Raw genomic sequence first — 18,389 nt, 5'->3', positions numbered from 1 at the left:
GAGGGATTTACAATCTGGCCTTTTCAGAAAAGTTTCCGGCCCGATGCCTCCCTGAGGGCCAGTGCTCACCGTGAAGACCTTCTCAGGCTGGCCCCGGGCTCTCATGTTGGTGTCATGAATGAACTTCAGAATCATCCAGGCTTCATCATGTTTTCCGACCTAACAAATGTGAATAGACAGTGAAGTGCTAGGAGGTGAAGCACTCCTACCCCCTGATTTCCAATACCATCTGGAATCGTCAGATCACATTGGGTGCAATGGTGCACATGCATTTAGGTATGTCCCCCTGGAACTACAGACGACCTGGGTATCCTGGGTACCTCAGCAGTTCAATGGCTGTGCTGTGACTAGAAACAGCACCCCTGGGCGGTAAAATGCATTTATGAAACCATAAGCCATGTCCTCTCCATTAAGCACACAGTAAATTGCTTGAGGGGGAACATCAGTGCTTTCTGCCCACAAGGCAGCTTGTTCACATGCTGGTTGTTGGAAGCGTGTCTCCAAACCCTCCACAGTAGGAAGGAAAACTATTCTTCCCAAAGAGGCGAACATACTTTCCTGGAATTAACAAGCAAGTCTTTCCAACGTACGTGGCTTCCTTGAGTATAGGTAATACAAGCGTTACCTCCAACAAGAACCGCGGGCTTTCAGGCATGAACGTGAGGGCCACCACCGAGCAGACGCAGGGGAGGGCGCAGACGATCACAAACACACGCCAGCTGTGAAACTGGTAGGCCGACCCCATGCTGAAGCTCCACCCTGGAAAGGAGGATGGGAAGAGTAAGGGAGCGCGCCTCTCAGGCCGCTTGCTGGGGAACCGAGGACTCCACCGGCACTGTGGTGTCTGCATCTCGAATTCATTAGTCAGACCTGTCTACTCACAAAAGGACGAGCTGACCCGGGCATCAGCCTCAGTGACCAGCTCAGTGCCACCAATAACACTGCCACTGGCAACAAGCCCACCAAGAGCGGGGCTGACAAGAAAGATGCTTGGCACCAAAAGGTTCAGGACCTAAGTGTGTTTACATACAACCAAAATTTGAAGGCCAAGATAAATTAACTTGGGACATTTTTCCCAAAGGACCACTGTGCTGAGGAGCTTCTGTTTGTTTCTACAGACCACTCTCCACACTCCACCGTACTGTGTGCCAGGAAGGGACCCCTGCGGATGGCCTGCACTTGGGTTTGCTTCTACAGACCACTCTCCACACTCCACCGTACTGTGTGCCAGGAAGGGACCCCTGCGGACAGCCTGCACTTGGGTTTGCTTCTACAGACCACTCTCCACACTCCACCGTACTGTGTGCCAGGAAGGGACCCCTGCGGACAGTGTGCACTTCTGTTTGCTTCTACAGACCACTCTCCACACTCCACCGTACTGTGTGCCAGGAAGGGACCCCTGCGGACGCCTGCACTTGGGTTTGAATCAAGGCAGCACTGGCAGAGAACAGGGAGCGGGGGCAGGGTTCAGGATGTTCCCCTTGTTTCCCTCCCCCCTGGCAGGGTAGAGGTTTGGGCCTGGGTGTGCTCATCCCCTGGACCCTTCTATAGGCAGAGATCTTGTCAGGTTCTGGCAACACCCCCTCCTCTTGCCCTCTGAGACGTAGGTGGGTACAGGATGCCCTTCTGCTCCCAGCTAGGTTATTATTCCTTTGTGGTTTCTCTTAGCCATTCCCACATAACTCTTCTTACTGGCCCCTTAGGAAAGTACCCTCCCTGCGCCAACCGGAACTCTGACCAGCGCGATGATTAAGAATTGGCCCTGGGGCATCTCTCCACACGCACATATCATCCAATGGATCAAGAGAATTTTAAATTTCCAAATAGTACTTTTCTTACAAGAATAAGCTTGATGGGATAGAAACAGAAATCTCTTCACGAACTGAAAAAAGACCGTGTTATAGTTAAATGAATATAAAACGGTTGAAAGCAAAATTCAAACATGATTCTAAATGAGAAATAATGAGGCATATCAAATCTAATTGAAAACAGAGAGGACATTTGTAGAGGCATAGATGAAGTATGGGAGGCCAAATTTTAATTGGGGGCAATGCTTGGTACTTATTATAAAGCTTTTTGTGAACAAGAATCAGGTGGTCTACCCCTCCCCCCCCCAAGGAAAGCAGCATAATTAGTTGCTGTTTACACGGGAGCCAAGTGACATTCTGGAGGGAACATAACGTCCTCAAAGCCACAAAGCTGAAGTTATACCTCAGAATCTTCCCTAAGCACCTGGGGCAGAGTCTCAGCACACGTGGCCTTCTGTCCGTGCACACTCACTCTTTTTTTTTTTTTATTCTCACCCGAGGACATTTTTCCATTTTTTACTCAGATAGAGCAGGAAGGAGAGAGAGGAAGAGAGAGAAACATTGATGTGAAAGGGACATATCGAGTGGCCGCCACCCACACGACCCAACCAGGGCCGGGGACAAACTGCAGCCAAGGTACATGCCCTTAGCGGGAACCGAACCCGGGTCTCTGTGGACCGCAGGCCGACGCTCTAACCGCTGAGCCAAACTGGCCAGGGCCACACTCACTCTTTTTTTTTTTTTTTAAATTTTATTTATTTATTTATTTTTATCCTCACCCAAGGACATTTTTCCATTTTTTGTTCAGGTAGAGTAGGAGGGGGAGAGAGGAACAGAGAGAGAGAGAAACATCGACGTGAAGGGACACATCGAGTGGCTGCCACCCACACGACTGATCAGAGCCGGGGACAAACTGCAACCGAGGTACATGCCCTTAGCGGGAACCAAACCCGGGTCTCTCGGGACCACAGGCCGACGCTCTAACCGCTGAGCCAAACCGGCCAGGGCCACACTCACTCTTAAACACAGAATTTGTAAACGTGTAATATCAGTCTTAGATTAATCAACGTTTTCTGGGAATTTACTACATAAGGATGATGTGAATTGCTAAATTAACTACATCGTAAACTTTAGGAAGGGATGTCTACTCTCAATGTTTTATGCAGCAGAGGTCCAAGTCTCAAATATCTAAAATGCAAAAGAAATTCTATGAAGAAACAGAAAACATACCTTGTTCACATTTGATCTGAGAGCTTCAGAGAGAGAATGTCTTTGTAAAGAGCGCTGGATCCTATTATTTTACACGTTAGATGAAAGCAAAAAGCTTTAGATGGCCGGTGCAGGCAAGTAGGGGGTTTTCATTTCAAGCTACAGCCCCGTACGTAGGTGGGGAAGAGCAAAGACAACAGAGGGGAAGGTCTCTGGTGCCTCTGTTCAAATAAATTAGTTCTGAAGATGCAGTTTTACAAACAAAGCAGGAGGGTTTTGTTTGTTTGTTTATTTTTTAACGACGTTATTTAACTAAGGAAAAGGTCCCACTGGCAAACAGAGCAGGAGGCTCCTTGTGGTAGACAGAATGATGCTCCCTCCCTGGCCGAGACGGCCTCACGCTAATGCTCCACCCCTGTGACTGTTACCTTACAGGCCAAAAGGACTTTGCAGGAGTGATTAAGTTTAGGATCTTGAGATAAAGTGATTATCCCATATTATATGACTGGGTCCAACATAAGGGCAAGGGTCCTTAGGGGGAAAGGGAGGCAGGACAGAGGGGAGCGGGGGATGCAACGAGGGAAGCTGAGGTCCGGTGGGGGGAGAGGTGAGGCTGCTCCAGCACCGACTTTAAAGCTGCAGGAAGGGGCCACGAGCCAAGGAAGGGAGGTGGCTGGCAGGAGCCGGAAAAGGCAAAGACACGTATCCTCCCCTCCTGTCAACCCATCTGGACTCCTGACTGCCCCAGCTGTAAGGTGACGAACTTGTGTTGTTTAAAACCAGTCAGTTTGTGCAGCACACTTTTCTTTGTAGGTATAGGTCTATCGCTAACCGGATTGATATAAAGGAAGTTGGAGAATTGTATTCTCTCTTTAAAACCTCAGGCCCTTTGATTTCGCTCCGACTTCTCCAGATGCCTCACCAAGGACTTCAGGCTCCTCCCTGACAGCATTAGAAATATTGCCTTCGCTCTTACTGCTCCCAATCATCACGTCCGTGGGTGGAGGGACAGACTGCAGTGTGATTTGTTCAGCAGTCTTCAGTCTACAGGGGAAGGTGTGTCTAAAGCTAGAGGAGAATGAGCTGGTCCCGAGTCCACTCTCCTCAGTTTAGAATGTAGTTTCTTCGTGTGGAGACGCTTCTGTCCACCTGAAGTTCAGCCCATTGGCTGCTGTGCAGACCGTTCTGTGCTGCATTAGCTGTGAAGTCTGTCTTCTGGTCCTTTGCTTGGGGGTTGTGTGTGCACGTGTACATGTGCACACAGACATGCAGTGTGGTGGTCTCACTCTCTCCAGGGTGTATTATCCACCCATTTCCCTCTCCATTTATTTGTAATGTGCTTTTCTCTGAGTCTCCAAAACTACTGTACCCTTTTCCAGTCTCTCTTCAAATCTCTAGCAGCCCACCCCACTCCATGCTCTTGACCTCACCGGCTGTATCTTTGAGGCAATTAACACACAGTGACTCCATACATCTCATCTTCTCACGCCTGAATCTCCCCACCTAACCGGACTTGTCCGTATCTCTCTGCCTTCCCTGTGGCTACAACGGATGAACTGTCCACGCTCCTATCTAAAGCCAACCTGCCCACGTGGCCTCTGGAGCCCAGACATCTCGCGCTCTCAAGGACAAAACTCCTGTGATTATCCTGCCAGTCCAGCCCTCATCCTCATGGTCTCTCACCTTACTTGATGGGTCATTCCATCAGCACATCTATCTCCACCATCTAAGAAAAATCCCTTCTTTAACCTCCACACGCCTTTCCAGTTGCACTGCTATTTCTCTGTTCCTAAGGCTGCAAAATTTCTCAAAAGCATGGTCTACTGCAACTGTCTTCACTTTCTCACCCAAACAGGCTTCTGTCCCATAATTCCACAGAAACTGTGCTCATCAAGGTCACCTGGCCAAATCTAATGGTCACTTGTCTGTCCTTATCTTACTCAAACTCTCTAAATCATTCCACAGAGTTGACCATTCCCTTCTCCTTGAACAACTTTTATTTCCTTGACATCGCATCACTACATGTGCTCGTTTCTTTCCCACATCACTGGCTTTCTTCCGTTTTCTTAGTTGGTTCGTCCTCTGACTGGCCCCTGAAATCTTGGTCACTACTCCTCTTCTCTACCTACAGGTTCTTTCTGGGTGGACTCCCGTATTTCCATGACTTTAAGCAGCATCTACACGCCACTGTTTCCGAAATACAGCCTGTTTTCTTCCCAGAGCTCCAACATCCTATTTATATCTTCACCAAGATGCCTAATGGGCATCTCAGGTACTGTGTCCAAACGAACTTTTGATTTCTTTCCTCGCTACCAAAGAAAATTCTTGTTTCCTCCTCAATCTTCCCCATTTCAGCAAATGATACACTGCCAGCTACCTAGACATTCCTGCCCTAAACCAAGACTTTATCCTTGATTCCTCCTTTTCCCCTCAATGTTCGCTACCCTCAATGTTCAGTCTCTCAGCAAGTTCCATTTTAAGACGTGTCTCAAAGCCTCCCAGTTCTCCCAATCTCCACAGCGCAGAGAGCGTGGGGCTGGAGCCCTCCCTCGGACCTGCAGCAGGAGCCTCACTCCCTTCCTGCCGCCTGGTCCTCCGCAGTCCACTCTCCTCACAGCAGCCAGATGGTCCTTTTAAAATGTCAACAAGAGCACTTCACTCAGCTGCTTGAAAGCCTCCAACAGCTCCTAATAGTTCTGGAATCAATCCAAGTAGCTTACTATGGCCTCCAGGGCTGACAGAAGCTGACCCTTCCCTGTGCATCTGAGCTCATCTCCTACAGGTCCCCTTGCTCGGCCTGGGCCTGTTCCATCGACCTGCGGTCAGTTATTTTGAACAAAACTTAATTCCCTCTTAGTAGCTTTGTCATAGTTCCTGGGAGGCCTAGCCATGTGTCTGAAAGGATGTTCACTGTGTTCTACCCCATCTTGCTAGGAGGTTTGCAGTGGGAGGGTTTTTCAGTGGATCTTGTGCTCAATGCAGTCCCCGCAGGGTCTCTGCATTTGACATTTTCCCGCCTGACTGTCTGCCTGAATGTTTACATACCTGGATGCCTTTTTCACACCTTCCAGGTCTGTTAGGGTTATCTCCTCAGAGAGGCCCAAACACTCAATCCCACTTTCTCTCACCAAGGCCCGTCTGATGGTCTGCCGAGCACTTACTGCTATCTAAAGCTGTCACGGGCACTGAATTATTCACGCGTTTACCATCTGTCCCCCTCCCCACCAGGAGAGCAGGAACTCTGCTTTTGTTACTCACCAATATACCTCCAGTGCCCATCACAAGCCCTGGTCCACAGCAAGTGTCCTTTAAATGTTTGTTAAACGAGGGCAAACACACACTGTATGCATGTGTGTACAGGAACGTGCGCAAAATCACTGCAGGCTACTAAGACAGTAGGTGCTCAGGTTCTCTTTGTACTTGTCGTCTTTCTGAATTTACACTAAACGGCAAAACAATCTTGAATTTACTTTTGCACATTAAATTAAAAACTTGTATACAGTAAAATTTATTATTACTTTTTAGTTATACAGTTCTACGAGTTTGAGAAATGCAGAGTTATACAACCACCGTCATATACGGGACAGAGCAGTTCCATCACCACAAAACAGTCCTTCTTGCTGCCCCTTTGGAGTCAACCCACCCTCCATTCCTAAGCTCCGGCACCTACTGTCTGTTCTCTGTCCCCATAGTTTTGCCTTTTTCTAGAATGTCATGTAAATGGAATCATACTGTATGCAGTTTTAAAAGTCTGGCTTATTATCATAATGCATTCATGCAGATTGTGGCACGTATCAATAGCTTGTTCCTTTTCACTGCTGAGTAGTATTCCATTTTGCAGATATATCAGTTTGTTTACCTACTCACCAGATGAAGCACATTTGGGTTGTTTCCAGGTTCATGTGAGTATAAATAAAGCTGTTATAAACTTTTCAGACAGGTGTTTGTATGTCACAAAGTTCTATTCTCTTGGGTAAATACCTCAGTGTGAGTCAGCTGAGTCACATGATAAGTATATATTTAGCTTTCTAAGAAACTGCCAAACTATTTTCCATTTCCAATAGCAATATACGAGAGTTCTAGCTGCTTCGTATTCTTTCCACCACTTTTTTTTATCAGTTTTGTTTTTAAAAATGACCATTTTTAAAATGGTGTGTAGTGGTATCTCATCACAGTTTTAATTCGTACTTCCCTAATGTCTAGTGATATCTTGAATTTCTTTTTGTTCATTCCTTCGAACTGTGATTGCGTGCTTGTATGTACCAGTCACAATGCTGCGATGCGGGGGCTAACAAGACTTACCCTGGCCTCTCGGAGTCAGAGGCCAGGAAGAGGCGTGCTTGTTAGTGAACACGGTGAACAGTGCCGCCGTGCCGGACCAGGTTGAGAAGCAGTGTGCTGGGGTGGAGCAGGGGCAGGGCTGTCTCTCTCAAGAGCCCTAGCCTAATCTCTTTTCTGCTTTGGGTCCATGAACAAAGACAGCAAATTCCTAAATTTCTTCTTTTCTTTAATTTTTATTGACTATATTGGGGCGACATTGGTTAACAAAATTAGATAGGTTTCAAGTGTAAAAATCTATAATATGTCATCTGTATATCGTATTGTGTGTTCACCAGCCAAAGTCAAGTCTCCTTTGGTCACTATGTATCCCCGCTTTACCCTCCTCTCCCTCCCCCACCCCCTTCCCTCTGGTAACCACCATATGATGGTCTGTGTCTATGGGTTCTTTGTTTGTTTTTGCTTGATCCCTTCTAAATTTCTAACATCTACGTTAGAGATACAATTCAGATCAGTATTTAAGGAGCAGAGGAGACCAGTCAGGATGGACTGTGCCATGCCGGATCCCTAATTCTTTCCAACTGTTTTATAACCCAGCGGTTTGGAGAGACAGAGGGGAGCCCCAGAGTGGTCGGAGGGAGTCCAAGCTCCACTCCCCTTTTAGGATGTGCCCTGGGTGTGTGCTTGTGTGTCAGAGCCTGATGGATGATATCCTGTGGCCCGAATGAAGGATAGACACAGTGTGGGTCTGTGAAGGATAGACACAGTGAGAAATGACCTAGCATATACTTTGTAAAATGAAAATACCATTGTCTGAATTAAAAATGAATACAAGAATGAAGGGATGAAACGCTAACCACTGTAGCTACGCAGTCGTGTATTCTTGGGACCTCTTCGCAGCTAAACTGTAAGATGGCTTAAATCTGGATTTCAGAGTGATAGAAAAACGTAAACCACAAACATCAGGATGTGAGGAGATGCCAGCGTGGAGTGAAGAACCGGAATGTGAAAGCCACAAGCAACTGGGAAGCAGGTTGTTGCTTAAGGGCACTCATCTGCCTTAGGAAATGGATTCTCTTACACGAGCCTTTTCTGTTAGCACCATGCCTTGCCTTAAAAAAAAAAAAAAAGATTCTTGTGTGGATGGTGGTTCTGAATGTCCTTTCGACTTTGATACAAATACCCATTAAAATGTCATACTGAGGGATTTCTCTAAACATAATGTAAACTCCACGCAAGGAAGGACCTCAATTAGGGTGTTCTGGAAAGCAGTTTCTGCACAGCGCTAATCAGCGTGGCGCTAATAAGAGCATTATGTGTCTTGCATAATGATCAAGGCCATTTACAGCCTCCAGCTGATGTGCACTGGCTGCAGAAACCAGCTGCTCCCCAGCTGCCCGACTGCCTGCACCTTTCAGGGAGCAGAGGCAGAAGCGTGATGCACCTGGAGAATTCTAACTCGGGCTCTGTCCCTGACACGGTGGTGAATTAGCACCCACTTCCCTCAACTATAGAGATTTGCTTGCCAGTTACACATCATCCATGACAGCCTTTGGCAAGAAGGCAGAATGTAGGTGCAAGAGATAGATCCAAAGTTTTAAAACATAAATATAATATTAATTAATAAATTACATATTATATGTGAAATCAGTTTTCAATAGTTAAGAAGTAAATAACCTATTTATTTGTTGGTGGTCTTCACTCACAAGGCACATAGCTAACTACAATTCTCTTTGGAAAAGTGGCTTAAAATCCATTTTCTCAATAAGCTTAGGAAGGGAACTGTGATCAGAAGAATTTCTGCTTTTATTCTCACAGAAATAAAATTGTATCCCTTTAACATGCCACTGATCTAAAATATGAATACTATCTAATCGGCATGAAATATTAATCCCTGACAGGGAACTCAGGTTGTCATGCATCTAGTTTTGTCTGTGACTCCATAAGGCTTAACCAGATGCAGGTGGACAGTTCCTGTTGCTGTCTTTCACCTCCTTCTCATTTGTTTAAAAACTAAAAAAGTGTGTGTGAGGAAAATACTGTAGTTAAACTATGGTCCGGTCGTGTAGTAGAACACCACATAACTACTGGCAATGAATGAGATAGAACTGCTCTGGAAACTGTCCAAGTTACATTGCTCAGTGAAAAAAAAGCTCCATTCAAAACAGTGTAAATAGTAGTGATTGCATTTTTGCATACACATGACACATATCATTAGATCTAGAAAACAAGTGGCAGGGAAATACACCGCGCTATTTGAAATGGTTGCTCAGGGTAGGGAGCGGGAAACTGCAGGGTTTCCGGTTCTGGCATTATTTCTTCAATTTTTGAGATTTGTGTCATCTTGTATTACTTTTTACTCAAAAAGGGGAAAAAAAACTTGTCAAAGAATTGCAAGCCTTTGGTTTTCTGAACTCCAAGGTCTGACGGAAAAAGAGAGAGGATAAGGAAACTGGAATGATAATTGCGACACTCTGCACACACTTTTCGGGACGGAACGAAGGTTGGTAATTCTGACTGTGACGGACCTAACACTGACTCTGCTGTGCTCATTACAGTTAGCAGCGAGAAAGTGGCAGAGGCTACCCTGGCATCCCTCTGGGTGGGAGAGAACATTTCCGCAGGCCTGTAACTCCAGTCACGTTCTAATGCTGGATTCTCGGGGCAGAGGCCAGTTGCATCTTGAGCCAAAAGCATGTAAGCACTACTGCCAACAGTGATACACACAGCAATCATGATTGCGGGGGAAACTGGCAGGGACCTGCCTGCAGCACATAGTCACGCCTCCCAGAAATGAGAGCCAATTCAACTGGAATTACACATCCTAGGGAGAAGGGCTAAGGGTTAAATTCCAATTAACCGCTGCAGTCATGTCTCTGAGAGAAAGCCCAAGCAACAGGCTGGCCTTTCTTGCTAGTTTCTGATTTGAGCTCAGGTCCCAACATTTGGAATGCACAGAGAGAGTGGCCAACAGCAGAGGAAGTCACATTATCTATCTGGTTGCTGAGTTGGGCTTGTGACCTTAACCTTGCTTTCAAAGAAACAAATTTCTTGGTGGCTTCTGAAACTCAGAAATTCATGGGCTTATTTTGTAGGGTTATTTTTTTCTGGAATATCATTTGTGAGTGTTATAAATATAAAAAGAGCAAATGAGAGGACCTTTCTGGAAAGATTTCCTTGTGCAAGCATGCAAAACTCATTCAAGTATGGCGCTTCCCAACCACTACTAGGAAAAATGGGTCTGAGTGTTTGAAAAAAGCTAATAGCATAAGATAGATGTTTGTGTGTCTGTTTTAAACAAAGGCCCTTTGGAATTCTCTTTTGTAGATAGACAACCATATAGTACTAACATTATGATAATGTAGGTCAATCAAAATTTCATCAACGATTTTAATACAAAAATATCCTACAACAGCCTATAGGATGTAATTTTGACCATATATTAATGAAACATATCATAAATGTAAAGGCAACTCATTACTCTATAAATACACATTGTGTATATTCACTTTTATTATCTTATAGCGTATAGGGGCATGCATTAACTTTCCTTCACTATTTTACTAATATAAATAATAATTTAAGATGAACTGTATATGTTTGCAGATTTATATTAAATATAAACTGATGTCCATTGATAAAAATAATAAATCAATTTTGTTCATTTTGTAAACAGGTATAGTCTTAAGAAACTGAAAAACAAACAAAAGTAAATATTGAGAATTCTTACATTAGGTAGAAAGTTAGACTAACAGCCTCTAACGCTCGTTTCCAGGGCTTAAGTTCTCTCTGATGCTAGGCTTTTGTGCCAGGAGCAGATGAGGCCACAAGAAAATCTCTCTTGAGTATAGAACCATGGTAAGACATGGAACACTTCCAAAATTCAACAAAACAAAACAAACTTGCGAACGGCAGTTAGTTTTGACACAAGTGCATAAAGGTTGGTAGAGTACTTCGGCAAAATAATGATACTTGTTCTGTAATATTAACAACTCAGTCAGTGTGCTTGCCAAGTAGTTGGCCTGAAAGTACATTTCCCCCTAAACAGTGCTCCATACAACTTCATGGTTCTTATTCTATTCCAGGTAGGATTTCATTTTGTTCTCTGCACATGTCCTCAGCAAGGTCTTGCTCGTGATCAACAAAAGCTTTGTCCATTCCCAGAAGATCTGTAATTATACGACACAAAGATGCTAATGGAATTCATTCTCAGGGAAAGAGTTTTTCCTGGGGTGAGGGGGCTGTAATATTTCCAGAGTTATGACAACAGAGGTCAGCCCAAGCACTCTCTATTGCTAACTCCGAAGTCATGCTCATACGTCTCTGTTAACTGTTGACCTCTCTACCTGCTCCCTTTTTTCTAGCTCCATTTGGGCCTTATAGCCTCTGATCCAGAACAAATCATATAACACTTGACAGGTGAAACAGCTGCTTAGCTCATGATTCAGGCCCAAAATGACTCTCAGAGTTTTGTCATTTATGTCCAAGAAATTCCGTTCTAACGGGCTGGGAAACGCATGCTTCTATCAACCAGGCACAGAGGGAGTGTTCTGGGAGCTCTGGATTCCAGGCCTTGTGCCTCAAGGAAGGGACATCACACCCTCATCCCGATAACAGTGGATGGAAATACAGCTCTGGAGAGGGCCACTCTATTAGCCCCGTAGCCAGATATTGTTCCCTTGTATGCAATTTAACCTCCCAAGAGAAGAGCCTTCAGATCACCTCAAGTCCCTGAGGTTTACTGCCATCAGATGCTCCCCCAAAGGCCCCAACCCAAGTGGAGACACTTGACCTTCCTCACAGTCTTCCAGGCCACAAATGTGGGAGTCCCCCTCTACCCTCCTTCCCTATGGCCAGTGGATCACTGAGAAATGCAGCTGTATTTTCTGTATTTCTCCCAAACCTGTTCCTTTCTCTCCATCCCTGCTTGAGTCAAGGCCCTTGTCATTCCTCACGTGGGTCACCCTAACAGGGCTGAGCTGCAGCTGGCATGGACCTGCAGGCTGTGCCCGCTGCTGGAACACTGAAGCAGGCATGTCGTGGTTACTGCCCCGAGCCCTCGAGCCCTGGAAGCTCTCCACCATCCAGCAACAAAAGGGGGAGCACCTGGCCCAGCGGAGCCTCGGGGACCAGGCTCCAGAGCTTTGGCCCCTCTTCCGACTAGCCAATGCCCTGTTGTTAAATAATCTCCACACCACCTCTCTTTAACAGAGCTCCGAGCTTCCAATCTGCCTATCTAGTCTATGGTCACGTACCTTCAAGAGATCTTTCTGTAATACAGACCTCATCGCATCCCTCAACAGCTTGAAACCTTTCAGTGGTTCTCCACTGGCCCTTCAGGACGGAGTTCCGATTCTTGGGGTGGTCGCCAGGTTTCCCAAGACTTGGCTCCTGGCTCTCTCTCCAGCCTCACTCCTCACAAATCTCTCCTTCCGACCTTTGCTACCTGGTGTGTAACAGCATCTTTACCACCCACCCTGTCCACTCCTAAATGCAGTCTTCTATCAACCAGGCACAGAGGGACAGCTCTGGGACTTCTTCCGGACACATTAAAAGGTGTTCACTTCCCCCACTGAGCTCTCTTGGTATCCAGTGAATTCCCACCGACCCAGCACGCAGACAACACAGAGAAAAGCCACAGCACACAGTGATTATCTGCAAGTCCGTCCCTTCAGGGCAGAGGTCATATCTTGTTGATCTTTAGTAAAAAAAAAAAAGTGGCAAAGAGTAGTCACTCAACAGATGCTTATTTCATTAATCAATAAATAACCCATTCTTGGATTCCCTGAAACTCAGAGAGTCTGCCTGATACACTGAAAGTTTTATGTTTTTGGAAACATATCTATCATATTTCCTAACTTCCAAATATGTGGAGTTTTTGTTTGTTTGGTAACTGATCTTTAGCTAATTTCCTTGTGGAAAGAGCACATGCTTGGTGGTTTTATGAACTATATTGGAACTTGATTTACAGCACAGAGTGTGTCCATGTTTGTTTTTTCTGTCCTTATTGAGGTAGGATTGACAACTAAACTGTGTGTTTATTTAAGGTGTACAATGTGATGATTTGATATAGGTATACCTTGTCAAATGATACCATAATCAAGTTAATTCACATATATACTCCTCATTTTTTTTAATGGTGTGGAGGGAACACTTAAGGTTACTCTCTAAGCAAACTTCAAGTACACAACATAATTATCAGCTATACTCACCATGACACATACAGAACTATAGTCACATTAGAGCCCCAGAACTTAATCATCTTATGGCTGGAAGTTTGGACCCTTTGACCAGCGTCTCCTCGTCCCCCCAGTTCCTAGTGCTATATCTCACAGACAGACAGCCAGAGAGGAAGGCGGCTCCCCCGGGGGCAATGGGTGTATTTTCTCACGGACAAATGCAATACTTTTCCCACATGAACTGGACTTGCTTTTGGAAAAATAAAACTCTTAAGAGTTAATAAGCTGATATGTAACCCATGGGGCACTTCTAACATCTTTAAAGCATGTTTCATTTCAGATTGTCTGAAGATAAAACGTAGGAGCCCAAATCAGTTCAGTTGTTGGCAGAAAGCTAATTCACTTTTGCCCACCCCTGATTTATGGCCCTGAAGGAGACACATAAATGCTATTTCTCCTCCCCCTCCCCCCTTCCCTTTTGTTTCAAAATGTCAGGCATCTTACCCAGAGTTAAATTTCACCTTTGCTCTCTAGAAAGGCTGACTGCTTGGGTCATTAATCTTGGCCCAGAAAGAAGTTCCTCGCTGCTACCGACTGTGGAGATGATTGGTCCTGGTGCATCCCAGGGAATGGTTTTCTAAGGCTATGGCGCCAGAAAAATCAAACCCAGAATGACTGAGTCTGGACGGATGCAGCAGTTTTTCATTCCACGTCATCTTCTCTGGCTGCGATGTGGGAGAAATGATCCAGTAACCCAGGGGGCCGCAGGGACAGAGCACTAGGGTGCCGGCAGATGGCAGCCCCAGAGACGCAGCTGCGAACTCGGCTCGACCGGAAGACTGGTTCCCAGCACTCACAGATTCTCTCGTGGGCTCCTTCCTCCTCACGGCGTACCCACTCGGAATACAGTTTTGGAAAGGGTAAGAGCTTTGAGCACCAATTGTAGCCTCCAGGAAGGACAAAGATGGAGAGGATTCAAGGTCTGCAGCAGATTCCAGAACAGATACAGCACACCCGCATGGGCCAGGCACCTCACACACATCTCTCTGCTTAATACATCACCAGTCCTGTTGCCCAGCACCCATCCCCCCACCCAGGGTAGCCTGATGAAATAGAGGCCACCAGTTAGATTTGATTTAAAAGGAAAAAAAAAAACACAAACTAGTATGTCTCATGCAATATTTTGGACATACTTATACTAAAAAATTATTTGTTGTATATCTGAAATTCACATTTAACTAGACACCCTGTCTTTGTATTTGCTAAATATGATAACCATACCCCAGGAGACATTTGGCAATGTCTGGAGACATTTTTGATTGTCATGAGCTTAGGGGAGGAACGTTATTACTGGCATCTAGTGGGCAGAAGCCCGGGATGTGGCCAAACGTCTGACAAGGCACAGGACAGCTCCTCCACCCCAAAGAACGATCCAGCCCAAATGATCTATAGTGGCCAGGATGAGAGATTCTGCTACAAATCAGTCACTATGCTTGTGTCACGAGTCCACAAAGTTAACAGAGCTGATGAATTAGGATACTTTGAAGCTTGTTTTCAAACAGAGGTTTGGGAACAGACTTTCTAAATACTTTAATTTTTTTCCCCATTGATTTTTTATTTTTTTGAGAGAGTAGAAGAGAGGGAGGGAGGGGGAGAGAGAGAGAAAAAAAAAACATTGATGTTGAGAGACACACTGATTGATTGCCTCCTGCATAGCCCTGGTCAGGGCTGGAGAAACCTGTAACCCAGGCACATGCCCTTGGTCAGAATCGAACCCACGACCTTTCTGTCCATGGGCAGATGCTCTAACCAATGAGCCAAACCAACCAGGGTGACTTTCTGAAGACTTTAGATTTCATTCCTGCATGATGCATTTTGTTTTTATTAAATTACAGCTCCTCTAATTTTTTTTTGCTACAAAGTAGATCAATCAGGGTTGTCATTTTTATCCTTATATACTTGTAAATGCACCCTGAAAAACAAGGTCAGGCTCCCCGGGGACACTGCTAAATGACATTTTGTAGAATGAAAATAGTGGAAATTTAAAAAATCAGCCTTAATATTGAATGACCATTGTTCAACATCATTAGTCTTCAAAGAAATGCAAATTCAAACCACAATAAGATGCCATTCCTAGGCTGACACAGACACGGAGGCAATCAGAACTCTCACCCATTACTGGTGAGAGTGTAAACGGGTACAACTTCAGAGAATGGGCAGTTTCTTATAAAGGCAAACACACATCTACCTTATAACCCAGAAACCCTACTCCTGGGTGTTTATCCAAGAAAAATAAAAACATAAGCAGAGCAGAGGCTACTCAAAAGACTTTATAAGACTGATTAGAAAGCAGCCTTTAAAGAAATTAAAATTAATCCCTGTTCCTCCTCAAAACTTTCCCCCACCCCCCTAAAAAAAAAAGCACAAAAACCTGGAAACAAACCAAATGTCTATCAACAGGAGAATACAGGAATACATTGTGGTGTATCTATAAATGGGATACTATTTTACAATAAAAAGAAATGAACCACTGATACATGCAATGACATGGATGAATTTATAAAACATTGTGATGACTGAAAGAAGCCAGGAGGGTCCATGCTTTCTATGAAGGTCAAGAATGGACAGAACTAATATTTGGTGATAGAAATCAGAACAGTGGTTGCCTCTGGGGTGGAGAGTAGAGAGACTAAAAATGGGTGTGAGGGAACTTTTGGGGGATATGGAAATATTCTATTATTATCTTGATTTGGCTGGTGGTTACCTGGGTTTATAAAACTGTCAAAATTCATCGAACTATCCATTTATGATTCTTGCACCTTTTTCTATTTAAATTATAATCTCAATTTTAAAAAGCATGGTCAGATGACAGCAGCAGCAGCAAAATTATATTAGCAGTAAAATACCAAAGCTCAGGCATCAGACTAAGATACTTTATAAACTAGTCTGATTTAGAAGTATTCAAACTGTATGGCTTTGGGCTTTGCATGATTTCAGCTGATTGCATCTGAACAGACAACACTCTGTTTGCTCTTCACAGCAGAGACGACCAAAGGGCAGGCAGGGCTCAGGTTCCACGCTGAAGCTCCTTCTGCCCTGGTGACCAAGCTCTGCTGGGCTAAGGTAACTCCTGAAGGGGGAATGCCAACCCTGGGGAACGAAGGGAGCTCAGGCCATTCCTCCTTGCTAAAGGAAGATTTCTGAGGCTGTGACCTCTGCATGACCAGGCTGCCCAGAGCAGTCTCCAGCAGTCATCTATATGAATCAAATACAACTATATCCTGCTTAGCCACCACACAGTCCACAAAAGGGTTAGGCAGCAGTTTCTATTTAAGGGTCCAAGACTCAAATCAGCTCGGCTGGTGTGGCTCAGTGGATTGAGCATCATCCCATGGACTGAAAGGTCCTGGTTTGACTCCCGGTCAGGGTACATGCCTGGGTTGCAGGCTCGATCCCCAGTAGGGGGCGTGCAGGAGGCAGCCAATCGATGTTTTTCACATCAGTGTTTCAATCTCTCCCTTCCTCTCTCTCTCTTAAAAAAAAAAAATCAATAAAAACATATTAGAGAAAAACTCAAATCAGGTAATTCTGACTTTTGTGATCTCAGTGAGTCCTTTACCTCCCACCATATCCCTCACAACCAAGCTCCTTACACACACACACACACACACACACACACACACACGAGCTATAGGTGTTTCTCCAGAGGCAGCAATAATTGTGAGATTAACAAATAACATAGTATGTTAATTAACAAGATTATAAATAACTGGGAAAGCCAGGAATGTATTTGCTTAACTCAGTGGCTCTTGGAGCTTGGTGCACAGAGAACACTTGCACTTTGAAGGCTGACGACTGGCCTGGATAAGCCAAATTAGGGGTGCTTCGACAGAAAGCTAGGTGAAGAAAAATCACAACGAAAAAGGTTTTCAGAAGTCTCGACGTCATTTCACTTGGCAGGAGGCAGGGAGAAGTTCAGGTGCAACTTTAGAGACTGCCAAGTCCCATGACAGGAGGAAATTCTTGGTTATGTGTTTTATAAATGCCTTTGCCTTTTTTTTTTCAATTCCATTTTACTTAATTTTAAAATTTTACTTAATTTTTTCCATCACCATTAGCCCCTCTGTCCTCCTCCCCCTCCCCACCCTCCCCTGCCATGTCCACGCTGTAGTCCATGTCCACGAGCTCTCTCTCTTCTCTCCTTTCTTAGTCCCCCCACGGCACCCCAGAGCTGTCTGCCTGCTCTCTATCTGTGAGTCTTTTGAGAGCAAAGTGAAGATGTAAACTGGCCAGTCTTGAAAAGAAAAATATAATGAAATTTTAAAGGGAACGTGGACTGAAAAAAGATTTGGGAGTGGTGGGATTCCAGCCAAGAAATGAATTTCCATGGAAACTGCTCTCCTTCAGAATCCAGTCTGCACAAAGGCAAACCGAAGTGAGCTTTAAAAAAATACCTCATGAGCCCTCCCACAGACTGAATTCCAGAGGTGACAGAGGCAGGAGACGCTTCTGACAGAAAATTAGATCTGACAAGGATCACAAAACTCAAACACATCCCTCTCTTCCAGTTCAGTGTTCCAAGTGGTGAACTGTGATTAACCCTAGCTGACGCTGGGGGGCACCCTGGGTCCATAAGATACACAAAGATGAGCCGCTTTTAAAACCTTCCATTACTTTTATTTGCAAGTCTGAGGGGAAGCTTGGAGCCATTCAGACCCTGCCTGCCCTCCAGAGTTCTCATTCGCTCCCGGCTTAGTCCACGGGGCTCCCAGGTTCAACCTGCCAAGTACCCACCTGGGGGATAAACACCTGCCAAGTACCCACCTGGGGGATAAACACATGGCGTCACCAGGAAAGGGGGTGAACTAGAGTCACAATACCTACCTAGGATTCTTTTGATTTTTTTCTTTACCCT

General features: G+C 45.0%; 1 protein-coding gene across 2 annotated transcripts in view; it reads right to left on the bottom strand.

Moving 5' to 3' along the window:
• SV2C (synaptic vesicle glycoprotein 2C) overlaps window positions 1-18,389 on the bottom strand; it is a 134,256-nt gene that overhangs the window by 30,503 nt on the left and 85,364 nt on the right. For both annotated transcript variants that reach the window (XM_036279819.1, XM_036279820.1), the window contains exons 4-5: window positions 626-759; window positions 70-159 (exon numbers count right to left, since the gene is read on the bottom strand). In XM_036279819.1, the coding sequence (XP_036135712.1) occupies window positions 70-159; window positions 626-759 (224 nt within the window). The remainder of the gene's footprint in view (window positions 1-69; window positions 160-625; window positions 760-18,389) is intronic.

Source organism: Molossus molossus, unplaced genomic scaffold (genome assembly GCF_014108415.1).
Source record: "Molossus molossus isolate mMolMol1 unplaced genomic scaffold, mMolMol1.p scaffold_m16_p_3, whole genome shotgun sequence".
Lineage (NCBI taxonomy): Eukaryota > Metazoa > Chordata > Mammalia > Chiroptera > Molossidae > Molossus > Molossus molossus.
Note: the sequence above shows the minus strand (reverse complement) of the source record. Positions and strands in the feature narration are given on the sequence as shown.